Source organism: Tenrec ecaudatus, chromosome 12, assembly GCF_050624435.1.
Source record: "Tenrec ecaudatus isolate mTenEca1 chromosome 12, mTenEca1.hap1, whole genome shotgun sequence".
NCBI lineage: Eukaryota > Metazoa > Chordata > Mammalia > Afrosoricida > Tenrecidae > Tenrec > Tenrec ecaudatus.
The window spans coordinates 63,148,498-63,169,651 of record NC_134541.1 but is presented as its reverse complement, the minus strand read 5'-3'; the positions used below and the strand labels follow the sequence as shown (position 1 = coordinate 63,169,651).

General features: G+C 37.2%; 1 protein-coding gene across 3 annotated transcripts in view; it reads right to left on the bottom strand.

Annotated features, from left to right (window-relative positions):
- The window catches only part of ARHGAP32 (Rho GTPase activating protein 32), a 297,599-nt gene that overhangs the window by 101,071 nt on the left and 175,374 nt on the right, over positions 1-21,154 (bottom strand). For all 3 annotated transcript variants that reach the window (XM_075564089.1, XM_075564090.1, XM_075564091.1), the window contains 4 exons: positions 15,403-15,540; positions 11,437-11,529; positions 6,810-6,932; positions 5,003-5,080 (listed from right to left, as the gene is read on the bottom strand). In XM_075564089.1, coding sequence (XP_075420204.1) covers positions 5,003-5,080; positions 6,810-6,932; positions 11,437-11,529; positions 15,403-15,540 — 432 coding nt within the window. The remainder of the gene's footprint in view (positions 1-5,002; positions 5,081-6,809; positions 6,933-11,436; positions 11,530-15,402; positions 15,541-21,154) is intronic.

Here is a 21,154-nt window from a genome sequence, read left to right as displayed (position 1 = left end):
TTAATTAATATATTAGATATTTTAATATATCGACTACATTCTCAAGTGAGGTATATTAGTAACCTAAAAGGGTTTCAAAACCATTCCAGAGGTCTCCTTGGGCAACAGGAAGCTGGGGTGGTGGCATTCAATCAGGCCTGCCCTCTTTCCTCATGAGGCCTGAGGCCCAGCACTGCTAACTTTTAAATTAAACAGTGCAGCTCTGATTTTATCTTTTTTTTTTCCATTTAGAGGTTCTGTAAAAGATTCTGTTACCGATAGTTCTACCATTAAACTAAATTATTACTTCAGTTGTTTGAAAATTTTAAATTGGGAGAGAAAGGGGGTTCTGTGTTACAGCCATCATATAACAAGAATAAATAATGATTATCTTTCCTTCTCAACAGACCAAAAGATAACTGGGGACTAATGAAAGTTAAGCACTTACATAGACTAAAAGACTTTATCCAAAGAGTGATGAGACAATAAGAGAAAAAAATGGCAATGATATGAGGTCTAATATCTAAAATTATATAGAAACGTAACAACATAATAAACACCAATAGCCCAATCAAAATCTGGGCAAAGAACATGGATAGACACTTCACCAAAGCGAATATTCAAACAACCAACATACACATGAAAAGATGCTCGGTGTCATTAGCCATCAGAGAAGTGCAACTCCAAATCACAATTAGTTATCATTTACTCCCATCAGGATGGCTTTCAAAAAAAACAAAACAAAACAAAAACCCAATACCTCCCCCCAAAAGAGTTTACTCAAGACAGCACTGAAGCTGCAGCTAGGGGAGAGGGGCATGTCTGATCAGAGTACACCAGAGCAAATGAAGGGGGAAGAAGAGAGAGTGGAGCACATCCTGGACCACCAGGCCCGGAGGACGATATTCCTGCTTCGAATACCCAATGCACAGAGTGGACCAAATGGCTGATCCCACTATGAGACACGATGTCCCTCACTGACCCATGGCCCTGCAGGGGACAACACTGGAGACTCAAGTGTCGGGATTGGCCTGGACTGACCCCGAGACATGGAGTCAAAACACTAAAGGCGTGCAGCAGAGCAACAGGGGGAGCAGAGCAAGGAAGTCCCGAGGGAGTGCAAAGGATAGACTGTGGCCAGAGCTTGGCACCCCATCGGACTCGACTGGAGGAGATGCCTAGAGGTCAAAAATCAGACCTTGATCTATTTACAGGTTTTTCTTTCTTTTTAAAAATTTTATATTTTTAAAAATTAATTTATTCTTTTATGAGTCATTGGTTTTCTTTTTTGTTGTCATCCTTGTGTTCTCTTTTGTCACTCTGTCTTGCTATGCCTTGTTTTCTGGTGCATATTATTATCTCTGCATATCTAGTTAGATAAGATAGGCTGGATGAAGTCTGGAGGAGAAAACAATGGGACCGATGGTTCCAGTGGGTACATGGGGGAGGAGGAGGCGGGGATAAGGAGGTGGTGTTGACCAACTGAGGGACAAGGGAGCAACAAGTGATCCAAAATTGGTGGCAAGGAGGGTGTGAGAGGCATGGTATGGATTCAGCAAAGGTATGTAACCGAGAGAAATTACTGAAACCCAAATGAAGGCTGAGCATGATAGTGGTGCAAGAGGAAAGTAAAAGGAAATAGAGGAACTAGGAGAAAAGGGGTATTTATAGAAGTCTATATACAGGCATGTACATATGTAAACATAATTATATAGGATGGCGGGGAAATAGATCTACGTGCACATATTTATAGGTTTAGTATTTAGGCAGCAGAAGGACATTGGACTTACTAAATGCAAGAACACTTTGTTCTATTAAATTGGCATTCCATGATGCACACCTTCCCAACAACATCGCAAATGTGGTGAAGAAAGCTGATGGTGCCCGGCTATCAAAAGATATAGTTTTTGGTGTCTTAAAGGCTTGAAGATAAACAAGCGGCCATCTCGCTGAGAAGCAACAAAGCCCACATGGAAGAAGCACACCAGCCTGTGTGACCACGAGCTGTAGAAGGGATCAGGTATCAGGCATCAAAGAACAAAAACTCCTATCATTGGAAATGAGGGTGAGTGCAGAGTGGAAACTGAAAGCCCATCTGTAGGCAACTGGATATTCTCTTACAGAAAGGTCATGGGGCGGAGATGAGCCAGTCAGGGTGTAGGGTAGCAACAATGAAACATAAAACATCCTCTAGTTCTTAAATGCTTCCTCCCCCCACTATTATGATCCCAATTCTACCATACAAAGCTGGCTAGAAGATGTACATTGGTACAGATAGGAACTGGAAACACAGGGAATCCAGGATGGATGATCTCTTCAGGACCAGTGGTGAGAGTGGTGATACATGGAGGGCAGTGGGAAGGTGGGGTATAAAGGGGAACCAATCACAATAACCTCCTCCCTGGGGGATAGACAACAGAAAAGCAGGAGCTGGGAGATATTGGACAGTGTAAGGTACGACAAAATAATAATAATTTGTAAGTTATCAGGGGTTCATGAGGGAGGGGGGAGCAGGGAGGGAGAGAGGGGGAAATATGAGGAGCTGATACCAAGGGCTCAAGTAGAAAGCATTTGAGAATGATGATGGCAACAAATGTATAAATGTGCTTGACAACATGGATATATGTATGGATTGTGATAAGAATTGTACAAGCCCCCAATAAAATGATTTTTAAAAACAATAATAGCAATACGAAAATGGAAAGTTGAAGGGGATTTGAAGATATTCATCCAGTGCAAGTGGAAGGATAAACTAGTACACTCATGGGGAAAAGTGTTGCGGTTCCTCAACAGATTAGAGGTAGAGCTGTCATGTGCCCAGCAACTCCACTCCAAGTCTGGGAATCTAACAGAAGTCACAAACACAGAAACATGTACACTTAGAAGGATCTTTTCAAAATATTCCTGGGAAATGCATAATATAAAATCGATTCCAAAAATTTTTTGCATGAAATAAACTCATACTAGCTTTATAAAACATGTCTGAACAGGATCTAGTTTGAGGGATTAAGAAAAAGATGACATCAGTTTAAAAAGCACTCCTACCAGAGCAAATGTATTCTCTTCTACAAATGAAGAATAAAAGTTAAATGTATGGTGGAGTTTGGGTGGAATAAAATAGTGAGCTCACTGATGATTATGAAATGCTTAGTGGAACAACGATCCAAAGAAATCAACAGTCTACAATCGGCTTGTTTAAATAAGGGAGTAGATGATGCTCAACATGAAAATCCTTATGTATTTCTTCAAGGAACTGTACCAAGAGATGAAACATGACCTCAACATTATGTTCCTAAAGACAAAATAGAATCAAAGCAAGGGCTAACAAGAGTAGGAAATGAGATAATAAAGCAGACCAAAAATGGACTATCAACAGTTTTGGGGACTGCTGAAGGCATTCTACATGTTGACTTTCTGCAGGGTGAAAGAACAGCATCTGCTTATTATTAGTGTTCTGAAGAAGTTAGTCAAAGCTTTAGCATAAAAATACTCAAGAAAAGTTTCAGCAATGAGCTTTCCTATACCTCAACAATCCCCCTGTTTCATCATTTCATCAAATAGGGTGATTTTCTAAGAGTTTCAAAGAGATCACTAGTTATTCACCATATGAATACAATTCTGACGTGGCTCTTTCTGATATTTTATTATTTCATAATCTTACACTGTATATAAAGGGCACTAATGTTTCTTTAATTAATAATGCTAAATTCTTAAAGAATTCAGACTTACTGAGTCTGGAGGAGTTCCTGAGAATATGATCTTATATTATCCTTGAAATTTTAAATTGAAACTACCTCCCCAAACCACCTTTGAACTATGTAACAGTTTAGCTAAAAGAGTGAAGTTTGTCACCCTTAAGGACTACAGATATATAAAGACTAAAAGCCAAATTATTTTAAAGCATAGATGAGAATGTTCAAAGACCAAGAAGTTAAGAACAAATAATAATATTGAACACAAATGACAATATTAAAATGATAATAAGAATTTCACAGATGTTTAGAAACTGGATTAGTAATAGATTTTTGGTATGTATTTCCATGGATTTGGGGGAGAGAGTGAGATATATCGAGTATATTTTCACTAAAAAATAAAACCTTAAAAAGATTCTAAAGATGTTTTTGTACAGGAAAAGAGGTGGATAAAAAGTAATTAGTAAAATAAAAATAAAGTTACTTAAATTTTATAATTTACTTTTGCTGAGAAAAAATTGATACGGGTACTATTCCAAATACTTTTCAATTTTATCCTCACACATTTAATCTTTATGACAATATCATGAGGTAAAAAATAGTCCTATAATCTCTATTTTACAAATGGGGAGTTGAGGCAGGGAGAAGTTAATAATTTTTCCAAAATACCACAAGATTAAAGCCCATGCAATCTGGCACCAAAACCCATGGGCCTAACCACTCTGATATACTGTGTCAAATTTTAAGGACAATGAAATACATTTTATAAATCTGAATAGTTAGTTTCTATTTAAGATATAAGGAACCCTGTCGGGGCAATGGGAAGCTGCTACATGAAATGTTAGTGGTTTGAACACAAGAGCAATTTCTCAGGAGAAAAGACCTGGCCATCTGCTCCCATAAAGATTCCAGCCTCCAAAGCCCTATGGGTCAGGTTTACTCTGTCACATGGGGTCACAAGAGGGCCACTAGGAGTTGGCATATGGACTCAATGGCAGACAGTTTTTGTGTGTGTTTTTTTTAAATAAGGTTACGATGAATCAGAATTGATTTAATGGCATAAAACAACATTTCAATATTTAAAATATAAAGTTCGAGTTATTTATGTAATAGTTATTATCACACTAGTTATTTCACTGCTTTGAGATGGAGAGATTAGCATCCAGCATATTAATTAGAAAAAGAAATTCAAGTTCATTGCCATCACAGAAAAACAGATGATAGCGATAATCAAATTTACTGCTGACAACTTCTGCTTTGTCTTGGAAACATAAATGAGGCATCAAAAACTATTCTTGGGACCTTTCCACACTGAGTTCTTTGTTGCTCACCTGAAATCCATGCTTGCCTCTCCACCATGTGCTTAGTACTTTGGGGGGCATGTCAATAACAGAAACAATGTCTCCCACCTAGCAAAAACATAATTTAAATAAAATGTTTTTTGACGTATTTTAACCAGTTGTTATATTTAGGATTTAAGTGAGAACACTACAAAAGTTCAAGTATTATCTTATTCTCTGGCTAATCATATCTAGAAAAACCAATCACTTCTTTCTTTAAAGAATTCAATAATCATGTCAATTTTTAAAGGCAAGTTGTACTAAGAATTAAATAGCATAAAGATTGTACGTGATCCAATGAACAAGTGCAGTAACTTCAGAAAGTCAGGTATACATGGTCAATTTTTTGAATGACAGATATAATGTCATCATTACTTCTGTTAAAATACTTTGCTACTCCTGACAATATCAGATTCTCTTATGAAGGATAGTTTCAAATGCTCTTACTTATTTTTAAAAATGACAGTTTCTATTATTACTACATTCAGTGAGCACAGTTTTAAATCCTTATATTCAGAAAACTAACAGTTTTACGAATGCTACATTTATGAGTGCTTACCTTGTGCCTAACACTGTACTGAGCACTTGATATCTTAATTAATCATATAGGGAAAAACCAAACATGTCTCAAATTTCTGGGTCATTGTTACCACAAGGAAATTTGATGGCTACTAAACTTCTGAGCACTTAGCTGTTAATGAACGGATAGAGGTACAAACCCACCAGTTGCTCCACAGCAGAAAATGTGACAGAAGTTTGCTTTCATAGATTTACAGGCTTTAAAACCTCATGAGGTAGTTCTACTCCGTCCTACAGAGTCACTAATGAATTGTAAAAAGTTTTATACTTCCTGTATCAATTGATGGTGCCGTTCATTTTGACCCAGTTTATTTCCCTCGTTGTTAAAGGCAAACTATTACGTTTATATGAACTTGTAAAAAGTTATATAAGAATTACAATAGTAGGTTAAAATCACACATTAATTGAAGTTATATTATTCAATCCAAGTAAGTGCTCCTATCTATCATAAAACATAGATGAATTATTTTACTATTTCCTTCAGAAATTTTTCTTTGCTTATTCTTTGTTTTAAACTTTATGTTTTTAAGTCTTAACAAGCCATACTCATCAAGTCCTGCTTGTAACACATCTCTGAAGATGTGTACAGAACCTGAAAGTTTAGTTTAACACTTCAAATTCTATACAGTAACAATTTGATTGCTCTTTCTTAAACTGAGAAACTGTCAGCATTTTTTTTGTCTCTCGTCAGCCAACATTTATTTTTAGAGGAAGAAACTTAATTCCTCTCCTTTTATATACAGATGACAGCCATAAATTATCATTTCACTTTTTACCTGTTCTTTTGCTCAATCATTCAACACAGATTAAGCAGAAGGAATCATTAGATATCACACAAAGTCAAGATTCAGATCTTGCTCTTAGGACAATCACTGCTTAATAAATAGAATTAGGATGAAATATAATAAGTGATAGGTCAGAGATAGGTTAAGGGACCAATTCAGAATGACATTCTGTCCAGGTTTGTTTGTGTGGGGTGGGGTATGGATTTGAGGAGGGAGATTAAGAATGACTTCCCAGGAGAAATGGAGCCTGTAGGCTAAGTTTTCAAGAATGAGGACAATCTTTAAACAAACATGGAGGAAATTCGGGGCTGAGAAGTTAGTGCAACTGTAGAAAAGCCTGGAGATTAGACTTTATTTACAAAAAGAAATGATTGAAGATGAGGCTGTCAAGGGAGCAAGAACTTGATGGCATATGGCACTCTTTGATCATTTACCTCTAAAGTCAGTTCATCAGGGGCCCGAGCAGTATACCTCTTGATAACATGGGCAGCACCAACAGCAGGCGTGTTAATGGACGATTCCTCATGCACTAGAAGGTGATTCCCCTTGTTATCAATCTGTACAAAGAAAGCGCATTATGAGGTACATTAACAACATGGGGTTGATGTTTCTTTAAACTTTAAAACTTTCAGTTGATTTAGAGATCCAAAGAGTCTTTAAAATACAACAAATAAACAGAAAACTAACAGACTATTTAATATAGTCCATTCGTTGGTATATACATTTAAATATATTATTCAACATAATTTTAGAATATAGTTATCATCTCCCTTGCTATATTTATGGGTAAAGATACTAAAAGTAAAAGAGATGAAATAATTTGTCCAAGATCAAGCAACCAATTAAGGAAAAGTCAAGATTTTGATGTAAACTTGGCGTGTTCTAAGTTCTAAACTTTTTCTATTGTTCATCCTGCCTTCCATGTTTGCACTGGAGGGAGAAAAGTAAACAATTAGTATCATGCTACATATGGAAATTGAGAACATATATCTATATATATACAGACAGAAGCCCTACCACATTAAGCTAACTGAAAGGTCAATGGTTCAAACTCACCATACATTCTATAGAAAAAAAAATGAGGCAATTTACTTTTGTCAAGATTTACAGCCTCCGAAACTCTAAGGAGCATTACTCCGTCCTAGAGGGTGCCTTTGAGTTGGAACTGACTTTATAGTAGTGGATTCTTCTTGTAGTTTTTGTGTTGGGGGTATAATTATCGAAGATGGTCTAGTACTACCGTGCTTACGTACTTGGCTACTAATTGAAAGGTCAGCAGTCTAAAACCACAAGCCACTTTAGGGGAGAAAGATGCGATCTTTGTTTCCAAACATTATAATCTCCTATAGGATTGGGGTTTGGGTTTTATTTGCTAATTAGACACCAATGAAACATACAACTTTCTTCTAAATATTAAATGCTTCCTTCCCCCATCTCCCCCACTATCATGATCCAAATTCTCCCTTACAAATCTGGCTAGACCAGAGGGTGTACATTGGTACAGATAGGAACTGGAAACACAGGGAATCCAGAACAGATGACCCCTTCAGAATCAGTGCTGAGAGTGGCGACACGGAGAGGGTAGAGGGAGGGTGGGGTAAAAAGGCAGAACCGATTATAAGGATATACATATAACCTCCTCCCTGGGGGAGGGACAGCCAAAAAAAGTGGGTGAAGGGAGGTAGACATTGGACAGTGTAAGACATGACAAAATAATAATAATTTCTAAATTATCAAGGGTTCATGTGAGAGGTGGGCAGGGAGGGAGGGGAAAAAATGAGGAGCTGATAGCAAGGGCTTAAGTGGAGAGCAAATGTTTTCAGAATGATGAGGGCAACGAATGTACAAATGTGCTTGACACAATCGATGGATGTATGGATTGTGATAAGAGTTGTATGAGAACCAAATAAAATGATTTTTAAATGACTGAAAATTACTAAATCAATAAAAAATATAACGTGTGCAAATCACATAAGATAAAGTCTTGCCATCCTTACTTCTAAGGAGCATTCTGGCTGTACTTCTTCCAAGACATATTTGTTTGTTCCTTTGGAAGTCTCTGTTACTTTCAATATTCATCATCAACACTATAATTCAAATGTATCAATTTTTCATCAGTCGTCTTATTCAATGACCAATTTTCACAAGCATAAGGGACCATGGAAAATAACAAGGCTTGGTTCAGGCACATCTTCACCTTAAAATAACATCCTTACTTTTCAACACATTAATGAAGTTTTGTGCAGATTTATCCCTCGCATTTGTCATTTGATCTCCTCACTGCTGCTTCCATAATGAGTACTGATTGTGGATCCACATAAGACAAAATCCTTGAGAACTTCAATCTTTTCTCCTTTCTCACAACTGGTCCAGTTGTGAGGACTTGCGTTTTCTTTACATTGAATTGTAATTCACACTGAAGGCCAAAATCCTTAAACTTCATCAGCAACTAAGTAAGGTTATGCTGTCTGCATCTCAGATTGTTAATGTCTTCCTCCAATCCTGACACTGCATTCTCTCCCATATAATCCAGCTTCTCTGATCACTGGCTCAGCCTCCAGATGGAATAAGTATGGTGAGAGAACACAACTCTGACACACACCTTACCTTATTGAAAACAATGCCGTTGGTGGATGTAATGGAAAGCTCTAAGAAGGTGTGATGGCAATTTTACAATTGCTTGATAAGACTGAACAACTGAACTACTCAATTACATGATATGTAAATTATGTGCCAATAAAACTGTTGGGAGAAAAAAATATGCAGTATTTTCTTGTATACAGATTTCCATGAGCACAAAGAAGTATCTGGAATTCCCAGTCTTCTTAAGGCTATCAGTGTGATCCATATAGTCGAATGCCTTGGCATACTCATAAAACACAAATAAACATATTTCTGGTAGTCTCTGTTTTCAGTCAAGATTCATCTGATATCAGCAATTATATCCCTTGTTCCATGTCTTTTTTTAAATTGGCCTTAATTTCTGGCAACCAAGTGCCGATAAACGGTTGGAACTGTTGCTAGATGATCTTCAGAAAAATTTTACTTGCATATGATATTAATGATAAGTAAAAAACCAAACTCATGGACATTGAGCTGATTCTGACTCATGGCAACCTTTTAAGTCAGAGTAAAACTGTACTTATAGGTTTCCAAGACTGTACCTCCTTACAGAACCGAAAAGCCTCACTCTACTCCCCTAGAAGGGACTGGTGGTTTCAAACTGCTGATCTTGCAGACCACAGCCCAATCCTTAGCCACTATACCACCAGAGCCCTGATACTAATATTATTGTTCTATAATTTGTTCATCCTATTAGGCTGCTTTTCTTTGGAGTGTATACAAATATGTATCTCTTCCACTCAGTTGGCCAAGCAGCTATCTTACGTATTTTTTGGCATAGAAGGGTGAGTACTTGGTGCTTCATTACCTTGCTGGAACATTTCCATTGGGATTCCACCTATTTCTGGAGCCTGGTTTCTGGCTAGTGCCTTGAGTGCAGCGTGAACTTCTTTCTTCAGTATCGTTGGTTCTTGATCATTTGCTACCTCTTCAAACGGTTGAATGTTGACTAGTTCTTTTTGGTACAGTAACTGTGTACACACCCATCTTCTTTTGATGGTTTCTGCATTGTTCAAAATTTTTGCCCATAGAATCTTGCAATATTGCAAGCCAAGGCTTCAAATTTTTTCAATTCTTTCAGTTTAAATATGCTGAGCATGTTCTGTTTTGATTTTCTCTTAGTCTTTGCACAATTTATTATAATATTTTACTTTGTCTTCTCGATTGCCCTTTGAAATTTTCTGTTCAGCTTTTTTACCATTTCATCTATTTACCTTAGCTACTCTAATATTAAGATCAAATTCAGGGTCTCTTTTGATGTCTATTTTGATCTTTTCTTTCTTTCCCGTTTTTCAAAGGCTAATCTGCTTTCTTTTCAGCCCCTGGACTCATTTTAACTACTGATATTGAGCAACTTCATGGTCTTTTCCCACAGATGTAGTCAATTTGATTTCTGTGTATTCCACCTGGAAAAGTCCCTGAGTATATTACAGTTTATTTGTGAAGAGGAAGTCGTTGATCAGGCACAGTTCTATCGTTCAGTTTCCAGCTGTGTTTCTAACACTGAGCCAAATTTTCAAAATATTATTCCTTTCTCTTTATTTCTAACTTTTGCATTCTAATTGCTAGAAATTATCAGCGCATTTTTATTCATGTTTGATCATTTTTAAACTGAAGATGGTGGTAGAGTTCTTCAATTTATTCATCATTAGTTTTAGTGGTTAGTGCATAAACTTGATTAATTCTTGAATCTGTCATTCCCAGTATAGTAAATCCCAGTAAATATAATTTTCTGGTTCAAAAAGGCCAATATCAGTCCATTTCAACTCACTGTTGCCCTTATATGAATGTTTATGTGTTTCATTTCATTTTTGATGAGTTCCAATTTTCTTAGACTCATGCTTCAATTTCAACTTCAAATGTTAATAAAATTTTGCATCTCTTGCTTCTCATTTTGAGCCGTGCCCCATCAGCAATTATGGTCCCGAAGGTTTCCCTCCATCCACATCATTACAGTTGACTTTACTTTGTGTTCCTTCCAACCTGGAGGGTTCACCTTCAGGCACTACCTCTGAAAATGTTCTGCTGTAAAAGATTTTCAGTGGACTACCCCGAGTGGACAGCCTATTCCTTCTGCATAATCTGTTCTCAGTCTGGAAGCTCTGCCAAAACCTGTTCACGTAGGGTGACTGCTGTTATTTGAAATACCAGTGACATAGATTCCAGCATCACACCACCATACAAACCACCACAGTACAACAAACTGACCCACAAGAGATGGAAATTCAATAGCTATTGCAATTGCCTTTTACATTATCATACATACTAGTGTATAAGTCGAGTTTTTTCCCCCAGCATATTTTAATGCAGTTTTGTGGTAAAATTAGGTGTCTTGGTTAATATTCAGGTTGATTAATACTTGAATACATAAGATAAATTCCAAATTAAATTGCCTGAGTAGATACACTTAAACTGTAATAACCGTGAACTAGGTAATACCTCCATCCATGTAAGGGCAGGTCCACAGTTGATCTTGTTCCCAGCAATAGTTGAAAGGCGTGACAGATAAGCAATAAGCATCTGAGTTACTGACTAAAAAGAAAAAGAAAGAATTAGTGATAACCTAAATTACACAATCTCTTCACAGATTAACTGGTATAAATCACTAGTTTCTATGGAATATATCCGTACATTTTAAGTATCTTAATATTTTGGTAGACATATGTATAAAGACAAAGAGTACGTTAGCATTCAGGATGGCCTGTGAAAGAGGAAAATACTGTCTAATAGGCACCGAGTTTCTTTCGTGTGTGTGTGTGTGTGTGTGTGTGTGTGTGTGTGTGTGTGTGTTGGGTGGGGGGATATGATAAAAATGTTTTAGAAGAAAATATTCTACTTCTTGCTTATAGTCTTATAGTCTCATTATAGTCTCATTAGTTTGCATTTATAACAATCGTTTTTAAAATGTCAAGAGCAGATATTTGCACATCAAGAGCAGATATTTGTCAGTTATAAATGCTGAGATGTGAGGTGGGAATAAGCCTAGTTGTAATGGCTAAGGTTACGTATCAACTTGACTGGCTCAGGAATTTGTAGTAGAGCCATTTTGTAATTTGGCAGTTATACAATAGTGTGACCAAGCTCCTTTTTGCGTGATTTCAAGTGGGCATCTCCATTTTCTCATGATAATGCTTTTCACATAATGACCTGGTGTTTGGAACCTAACTACTAATCATGTCAGTAAGTGTGATTAGATATAGTGGTAATGATTGAAGAACATTGTGATTGTGATTAATCCCATTGGAGTATATAGTTAAAATGCCAAATATTACACTGTGTATATTTTACCACAGTTTAAATGGAAAAACCAAAGTTAATCTAGGAATTTTCAAATTCTACTACAAACTCAAGCTACCTTTGGCTGGATTTTAAATAATGAGAAACTTGTGGCCTACTGATAGTCATATTATATTTTAATATAATCTGAAAGAGAAATATATAAGCAGATATGGAAAATGAAACGGGAAAGCCTTTGGCTGTTTATGATATAAAACATGCTGTGGTATTATGACATTCCAGAGACTGATAATATTTCTAATTTGCTTAACCCACTTATCAGCCTTAGAGTAAGTTAAAGTTTGAAATTATTTCACTTCAGAACTTGGAAAACACTCCGGCACTGTGTTCATGCATCCACTGTGGCAGATGAAAACACTACTGCCAAGTCAGAGTGTGCTCCTTTGAGAAAATTTACTTTAGCTTCTAGAACATTTTAGTAATTTTTTCTTTGTATTTTGAAATTTAACCACGATATTTTCAATATTTGTGAGTCATTTTGTTCATTACAAATTGGTGCTTAAAAGAAACATGGTTTGCATCAGTTCTAGGAAATATTTAACATATTTTTTAAAAACTATTTCCTTCCATCCTAGAAGTCCTATCATAGGAAATTAGACACTGCTGGGTCTCTTGTTCATGATTCTCAATTACAACCTCACAATATTAAAAAAATTATTTTTGAGGGTCTATCTATATACAAAGGTACTTTGCTGATGCTGTGGGCTAGGCCTTGGGCTGCTACTGCCAGTTTGGCAGTTCAAATTCACCAGACACTCCCAAGGGAGAAAGAAGAGGTTGTTTGCTTTGGCAAACGTTTTTAGTTTCAGAAGCCCTGTACAGGATCACTACGAGTAAGAATCATCCTGATGTCAGTGGATTTTTATCAGCTTTTGTTTTTATAAAAGGAGCCCTGGTGGCACAGTAGTGAGCTGCTATTCACCAAAAGAAGGCCAGTGGTATGAACTCATCAGCTGCCCACTGGAGAGAGACGTGGTAGTCTGCATCCACAGACTTACAGCCTTAGAAGCCATATGGGGCAGTTCTGCGTCTTATAAGGTTTACAGGTCAGAATAGACGTGATGGTGATGATTTCTTTGGGTTTTGTTATTCTTGTACATTGCTTGGCTTAATCTTCCCACTCACTAAACCTTGCTTAAATTTTGACAATTTTGAATGAGGTCCAGCTACTCAGGTTCGTTATCAAAATAATCTTAAGCAAGAAGCCCTGGTATTGCAGTGGGTAAAGTGGTGTGTTACTACTGCAAGGTTGGTGCTTCAAAGCCACTAGCTGCTCTACATGAAAAAGATGAAACCATGCACTCCCATAACGATGTACAATTGTAGAAACTCTACCGGGTGGTTTTAGCTGTGTCCTACAGAACTGCTATGAGTAATAATGGATTCAATGACACTGGGTTGATTTAGGTAATCATATTTTCATTTTATATATTTCTGATTTATCAACATCTGTTCCCTTTTCATGAACGCAATAGTCTCTCTTTCATTTTAAGTATATTTACACTTCAGAAGGTCTTCTATTTTCTGTACAATTTTCTCAGTTATTTTTTGTTTCTGTTTGGTTTCTCATGCTCATTATTAGTTTTATTCTATTATTTACCACTTTTTGTTGTACACTGAATGGTTGTGCTCAAAGATTTCTTACTTCTTTTTTCTGCACGAAGCTTCTTTGCAGGTATGTATATATGTAAATATATTTATATATGATGATGGAGAAACAGATCTATGTGCATATATTTATAGGTTTAGTATTAAGGTAGAAGATGGACATTGGGCCTCCACTCAAGTACTCCCTCAATGCAAGAGCACTTTGTTCTATTAAACTGGCATTCCATGATGCTCACCTTCCCAACACGATCGCTGAAGACAAAGAGGGTGCATAAGAAAATGTGGTGAAGAAAGCTGATGGCACAGGCTGTCAAAAGATATATTGTCTAGGGTCTTAAAGGCTTGAAGGTAAACAAGCAGCCATCTAGCTCACAAGCAACAAAACCCACATGGAAGAACGCACCAGCCTGTGTGATCACGAGGTGTCGATAGGATCAGGTATCAAGCATCAAAGAACAAAAAATCATATCGTAAAGGAGGGGGAGTGTGGAGTGAGGACCCAAAACCCATCTGTAGGCAACTGGGCATCCCCTTACAGAAAGGTCACAGGGGGAGACGAGTCAGTCAGGGTTCACTGTAGCAATGATGAAACAACTTTCCTCTAGTTCTTTACTGCTTCCCCCGCCTTCACTATCATGATCCCAATTCTATCTTACAATCCAACTAGACCACAGGATGTACACTGATACAGATCAGGGCTGGAAGCAGGGAATCCAGGACAGATAAATCCCTCAAGGCCAATAATGAGAGTAGCCATACCAGGATGGTAAGGGGAAGATGGGGTAGAAAGGGGGAACTGATCACAAGGATCTACATATAACCCCTTCCCTGGGGGACGGACAACAGAAGAGTGGGTGAAGGGAGACGTCGGACAGTGTAGGACATGACAAAATAATAATAATTTATAAATTATCAAGGGCTCAAGAGAGAGGGGAGGCGGGGAGGGAGGGGAGAAAACGAGCTGATACCAAGAGCTCAAGTAGAAAGAAAATGTTTTGAGGATGATGATGGCAACAAATGTACAAATGTGCTTGACACACTGGATGTATGTATAGATTGTGATAACAGTTGTACGAGCCCCCAATAAAATAATATTCTTTAAAAATTAAAAAGAAAATTTTGACAGGACTGGCAATGCATGCGTGGACACAGCCTGAATTCATAATCAAAGTGAACCAAGTAGTATATTATTTTAATGTTACCTATTAATCAGGTAAATATTTTTGCCTCCAGATTTCTTTCCCTTTTTTTTTTTTTGCCTCCAGATTTCTTTGGAGAACAGTCTGCCCTTCTATAGCACCCTGCTACCCAATTATAAACTAAATCTACTTTAGTTATAAATACCCCACTTAACATTATTAACTTTCAGATATGAAATAAGTAAGCACAGAAAGCATCCTATTAATAGCATCCAATTATGAACTGTGATTTAGTATATAAACAAGCTGTACTTCCAATTCAGAGAGAGTAATTTTTTCCCACAAGGTGCTAGCTGCTTACCTCTGGACTGTCCTTCAAGGCGTCAGAACGGGGAAGTTCTGAGAGCTGGGAGAACCGGCGGTCATAAATACATAAATGAAGGTGTTTATCGAGTACTCGAAAATCTTCATAACTTCTTTTAATAATCCAACTTTTACCCTATAAATAAGGAAAATACTATTATTCATTTCTATTAAAAAATTGAGTCAAGCATTTTCCTGTAATGCTACTTTATTCAAGAGGTTTTATGGTCTAAAGGCAAGGTGACCAATGGGCACCCTGTGGAGGCTGAGTGAGGCAACCCATATTGAGTTGACCAAAACCAGACCAGATGGAGATTTTTGAGCCTGTGAACTGGTGCATATTGTTGCTGACTTTATGGATAGCCTGTCCAGACCTGACTTTGTTTATGGATGCAGACTTCACAAGGTTCCAATTGGATTGTCTCCTCAGAGGTCTGGGTTGATGTAAGTGGGCAGTATATAAATTGGATACCCAAATTGGGGGGATAAAGGCATGAAGTGGTTGGCTTATAAATGTTTATAGGTTGGGGAACATATTCACAGGATTATAGGATTAAGCTGTAGGTGTTACTTAATTGCAATTGTGAAGTTAAAGAATTATGTACATGTACCCAGTTGGCAAGGGGTGGATTGAGTTAGTTTATTGCGCCAACCTGGCCAATAAACACATGTGGGTTAATTGAAGGGCAGAAGGATAAATGGCTCAGTAAGCCTCGCCTTTCTAGTTCCTGGGTCTCTTGCTTTGTGATAGTTGGACCAGAGTGCAGCTGCCTTAGCCAGTTGCCTGTTTCAGCTGGAAAGGCTCACTTCCTGCAAGACATCCCCAAGGAGAAGCCACATGGACCTAGCCCGATGCAGCCCTGGGTGCTGAAGCAGCCATGTGGAGACCCCTGGCAGTGCTATGATGTTTACATGTTCACTGACTCAGCTTCCCTCCTGCAGTCAGCATCATAGTGTGTGTTCTGTGAGATGGAGGAGGACTTTGTGGATTGGTGTCAGACATATGGGTTAATGTTGGATTTGTGGGCTTGGGCAGCACTGGGTTGGGATGTTTTCTTGATGTGCACTTATATTTTATATAAAACTTTCTCTTGTACATGAGTTTCTGTGGACTTGTTTCTCTAATGTGCCCAGATAACACAATTTTCTAATGAGAAATTTCTGTTAACTTGATAGTAAATGTTCAGCTTCAAAACACTTCAGCGAGGTCTATTACATTAAAATGTTACTAACAGGCAATAAGAACTCTCTAGAAACCTCTCTACACGTGGTAGAAAGAGGTTCTTACCATTGGTAAATGATCACTCACTCTGAGAACAAAAACAAAAGAGCATGTAATCCTGAACTCATAGAAAGAACTATAAAATAACTTTGAGTGGAAAGTTATTACCTAAAATTAAAGAAAAATCAATCAGCTACTAATTAAGACTGGAAATATAGCGATACCTCGGAGCGATAACTCAGTTGTCAAACTCAATTAGTTACATATTCATGTTCAAACATCCAAAAGTTTGAGAAATGAACATATTTTTCCCACAAGAAATAGTGGAAAACCAAATAATTGGTTCGGAGGTCCCAAAATTACACTTATAAATTCATTTTTCTGGGGCTTTAACTGAAACAACTCTAGCTTGAAGAACTACCTAAAACATATAAACACAATAAATATATTAAATATCAAACAAAAAAATTGTTTTCGTTGTGTTCTGTTGTTTAAAAGTTTGTGGGTTTGGGAATGGTATGTTAACAAGGACTTTACTTTAAAACCCTCACTAGCATTCACAGTGGGCCTGTCTTTCATAGGCTTGAGGCCTGGCAATGCCTTTTCCTCTTTACTAATGAAGGTAACTATTGGGCACCCCCCCCCTGCCAAATCTGTGTTCATTGCAGGTGAACACAAGCAGGGGAACTAAACCCTCAGTTTCCACACATTCAGCAAATTCTGCTACGCATTTACTGGCTTTACCTTTATGTGCATTCACCTCTCCCCCACGCCTACACTGCAGATGCCTGTTCTCTTTGGGGATTGCTCACACCAGCCATGGCTGCTTTTAAACACTTTGGGCTCTCAGCACTCGCTCCTGCAACATTGTTCATTAAATCCCCATGGACGCTCTGACCCTTCCGGCATAGCACCCTCTCAGACACACGATCACCACTGAGTTGTTTCTGGTTTATCCAAATCAACAGGACATTTCTAGCCTCTTCACTACTCTGGATTCTTGGTTTCATGGGTAATGATTTCATATCTTTCACTACATGAACCACCGTAATTACCCCCCCAAATTGATAATGTCAACTTAGCCATGTTGTTTTCAGCAGAAATATCAGATAAGCAGTGACTTGATTCAAATTTCACAATTTCTTTAACTCTAATGTGGTTCTCACAGGTTTCCTCTTAGCTTTACTGTTGGTATCACTAACTTCCTTTGGAGCTATGGTTACAATATCCTTTGCATATAAATTTAAAATAAAAAGCACAATGGCAGAAGTTTTATGCACTAACACAAGCACTATAAGGTGTCTGAGCAAGGGCAACACTTAGACTGAAGCATCACCCCTTTATGTTGGTGGTGAAAGGCAACGTGTGACTCACTCTCATCCTATATAGCTTTTTTCAAGTCAGATTTTAGGTTCAACTATTGAGCAAAGTTATTAATACTGTGGTGGAAAGTTCAGTTTGGAACGATTGGCAGCCGAGGTATCACTATACTCAAAATCAAAAGCAAAATCTTCATTTATAACCATTCTGTATGCATATATTATCTACAGCCCATAAACTTGCCTTGTCACTCTGGTTTGCATCTCTTTCCAATCTAACACAGCTATTAAAATGCATAATCATAAATCATATTTATTAGATATTATCTTCTCATTTTTATTTGAATCTATTACTTTCTATGTAATCCAACTTTTAATAAACCCTGCCATCATTTTTTACCTACCATATTGGCTAAGATATTTTATTTATAACCTGGGGGTCACGATTCCTTTGGGGTCAAATGACCATTTCAGAGGGGTTGCCTAAGACCATTGGAAAACACGTATTTCCAAAGGTCTTAGGAACTTAGACACTGATCCTCTATCCGTCCCCAGACGGGTCCACCCACATGCAGGTATGCAGATATGCACACATGAGTACGCAGCATGAAGGCTGTTACCCATGCTACATCATGCTTCAAGACAAAAGTTCATTTATTTGTAATCAGAAATAAATGTTTCACAATATATAATTACATAGTTTTTTTGATTAGTCACTATGCTTTAATTATGTTCAATTTATAACAATGGAAATACATCCTGCATATCAGATATTTATATTATGATTCATAGCAGTAGCAAAATGACAGTTATGAAGTTGCAACGAAAATAATTTTATGGTTTGAGGTCACCACAACATGAGGAACTGTATTAAAGGGATGCAGCCTTAAGCAGGTTGGGAACCACTGCTCCAGTGTAACTATCTCAGAGCTGAGCCATTTATTTATAGTGTCCCTCTTCTACATTTACCACAACAAAAGGACTCACTTCATAGACAAGGTCCCGAATATTCTCACCACAGGTGTATGAAAAAGTAACAAACTCTTCTAATCCACCTACCTCCATGCATAGGGTTGCAAGAATGAAATAAAACAATAGATGTGGTTGGGACATCTAATGTCTGTGGTCCCTATTCTAAACAACCAGCTGCCATCAAGTTAACCGTAGCTCATGGAGACCTGTAGTTTACTGTGCTTGTTGTTTTTCAATGGTAATTTGTCAGAAGTAGATTTTCAGACCTCTTTGAAGGTGGTTCTTGTTGGATTCGCCCCTTCAAACTTTTGGTTATCAGTGAAGTGTGTTAACCAATTGCACCACTTAGCACCCCTTTTCCCTGCACCCGAAAAGAAAAAAACAAACCAGCAATCATTAAGTTGATTCTAACTCACAGCACCTCAGCTATCAGAGTAGAACTGCACTCCATAGGGTTAAATGGCTATGTTCTCTGGAAGAAAATTAACTATTTCTTGCAAGGCTCCTCTGATGTGTTTGAACTGCCAACTTTTCAGTTAGCAATTGAGTGCTTAACCATTTGTGCCACCCAGAGACTGCTTGCACTATCCCCAAGCCCAAAGCCATTGAATGTCCCAACACCATAAATCTTTATGGAAGCAGACAGCCCCAACTTTCTCCTGCAGAGGCTGTAGGTTTGGTCTGTCAACCTTGTGGTTAGCAGGTCCCCACTTATCCCACAATGAGTCCAGAATGGAATCCACTTGATTTTTATGCTCAACCTGAATTGAGGATCACTGGTTCACAAGATCAAATCCAAAGACATTTGCAACTTTCAATATTTAGGTCCTGTCAAACCTCCAACCTAGTCATTAGTCATTCCTAATCCATTGCTCTATCTTGGCTCCAGTTACGCTGCATTAACTATGTTATTCAATCCATGAAGTCACATGAATTATCAATGCATGAAGCACATATTCTCACTCTTGTCCCACGATTTTGTAAGTGGTGTTCTTCCTGTCACAGGAAGCCTTTCTCATACTTTCCCCCCTTAGATCTACTGTTAGCCCCTACCCAAGGCTTACCCAGATAACCAAGAGGAATTAAATATTCCTTTTCTTGGCTGTCAAAACAAAAATAGTCACAAGAAAGAAAAAGTGACCTTCACATACTTATGTTTTTGCATTTAAACTGCCATACATTTTAAAAATTTATGTAACACATCACAAAGTGCAGAACATATCATATATCTATGTATTTATCACAGATATTACACATAATTTATACCTCAATGTTCTACATTTTCTTTTTCTTTCATTAAAATCAGCTATTGCAAAAAAAAATCAGACACTGCGATTAGAAAACTTCATTCTCTTCTATCCCCTTAATTATCAAACATGTATACACATTTTTAGATCTTTATAAAATATGCATTGATCAAAAACTATGTATATTTTTTATTTTTTAGTTAAATAACACCATAATTTTCACATAATTTTTAAACTTAGAAGTTTTAACTCAACATCATGTTCATATTTCTCTGTGCTGCTATACGTAGCTGGAATACACAACACTGAAGTGAATTTTATTATACAAACAAAAGTCAGTTTATTTTTCTAATCCTTTATGGGCGGTGAGTAGGTATTTTGTATTTTCCATTATTGTAAGCAATGTCATAATGAGCATATTCACACCTCTTCTTGTCCAGTTACCTGGAAATGCTAGCTCATAATGTATAAACAGTATCAACTTTATTTCAAATTAGCCAAGGACCTCCCCAAAGTGAAAATACCAAATGGACTCACTCAATATCAGAGTTCCTATTTCCTACATAACCATTCCAAAATAGTTATCATCAGATGTTTAATATTGTCAATCATATGCAAATTTATTTTCAATATTTGTTTTTATTTGATTATCAATGAAGCTTAGTATCCTTTCACATATTGATATTTAGATTCCTATTCCTGAAAATTACTCAAACATAGAATTCAACCCCTTTTCCCCATTACACTGATGATTTATATACATTTTATAATGCATTGATTTATGGATTTCTTGTTTTTGTTTGCTTGCTTCCTTGTTAATATGAGGGTAATTAATAAAGGATTATTACAAAAATCATACAAACTTTTATTTAAAATATCCAAATAGGAAGCTATTGTGCTTCCGTCTAAAAGTCTTCCATGGAAAATTCTGTGTTCTTTGGCTCACACCTATTAAACCAGCAAAGCCTGGTATCCTGGAGGGACTCCAAT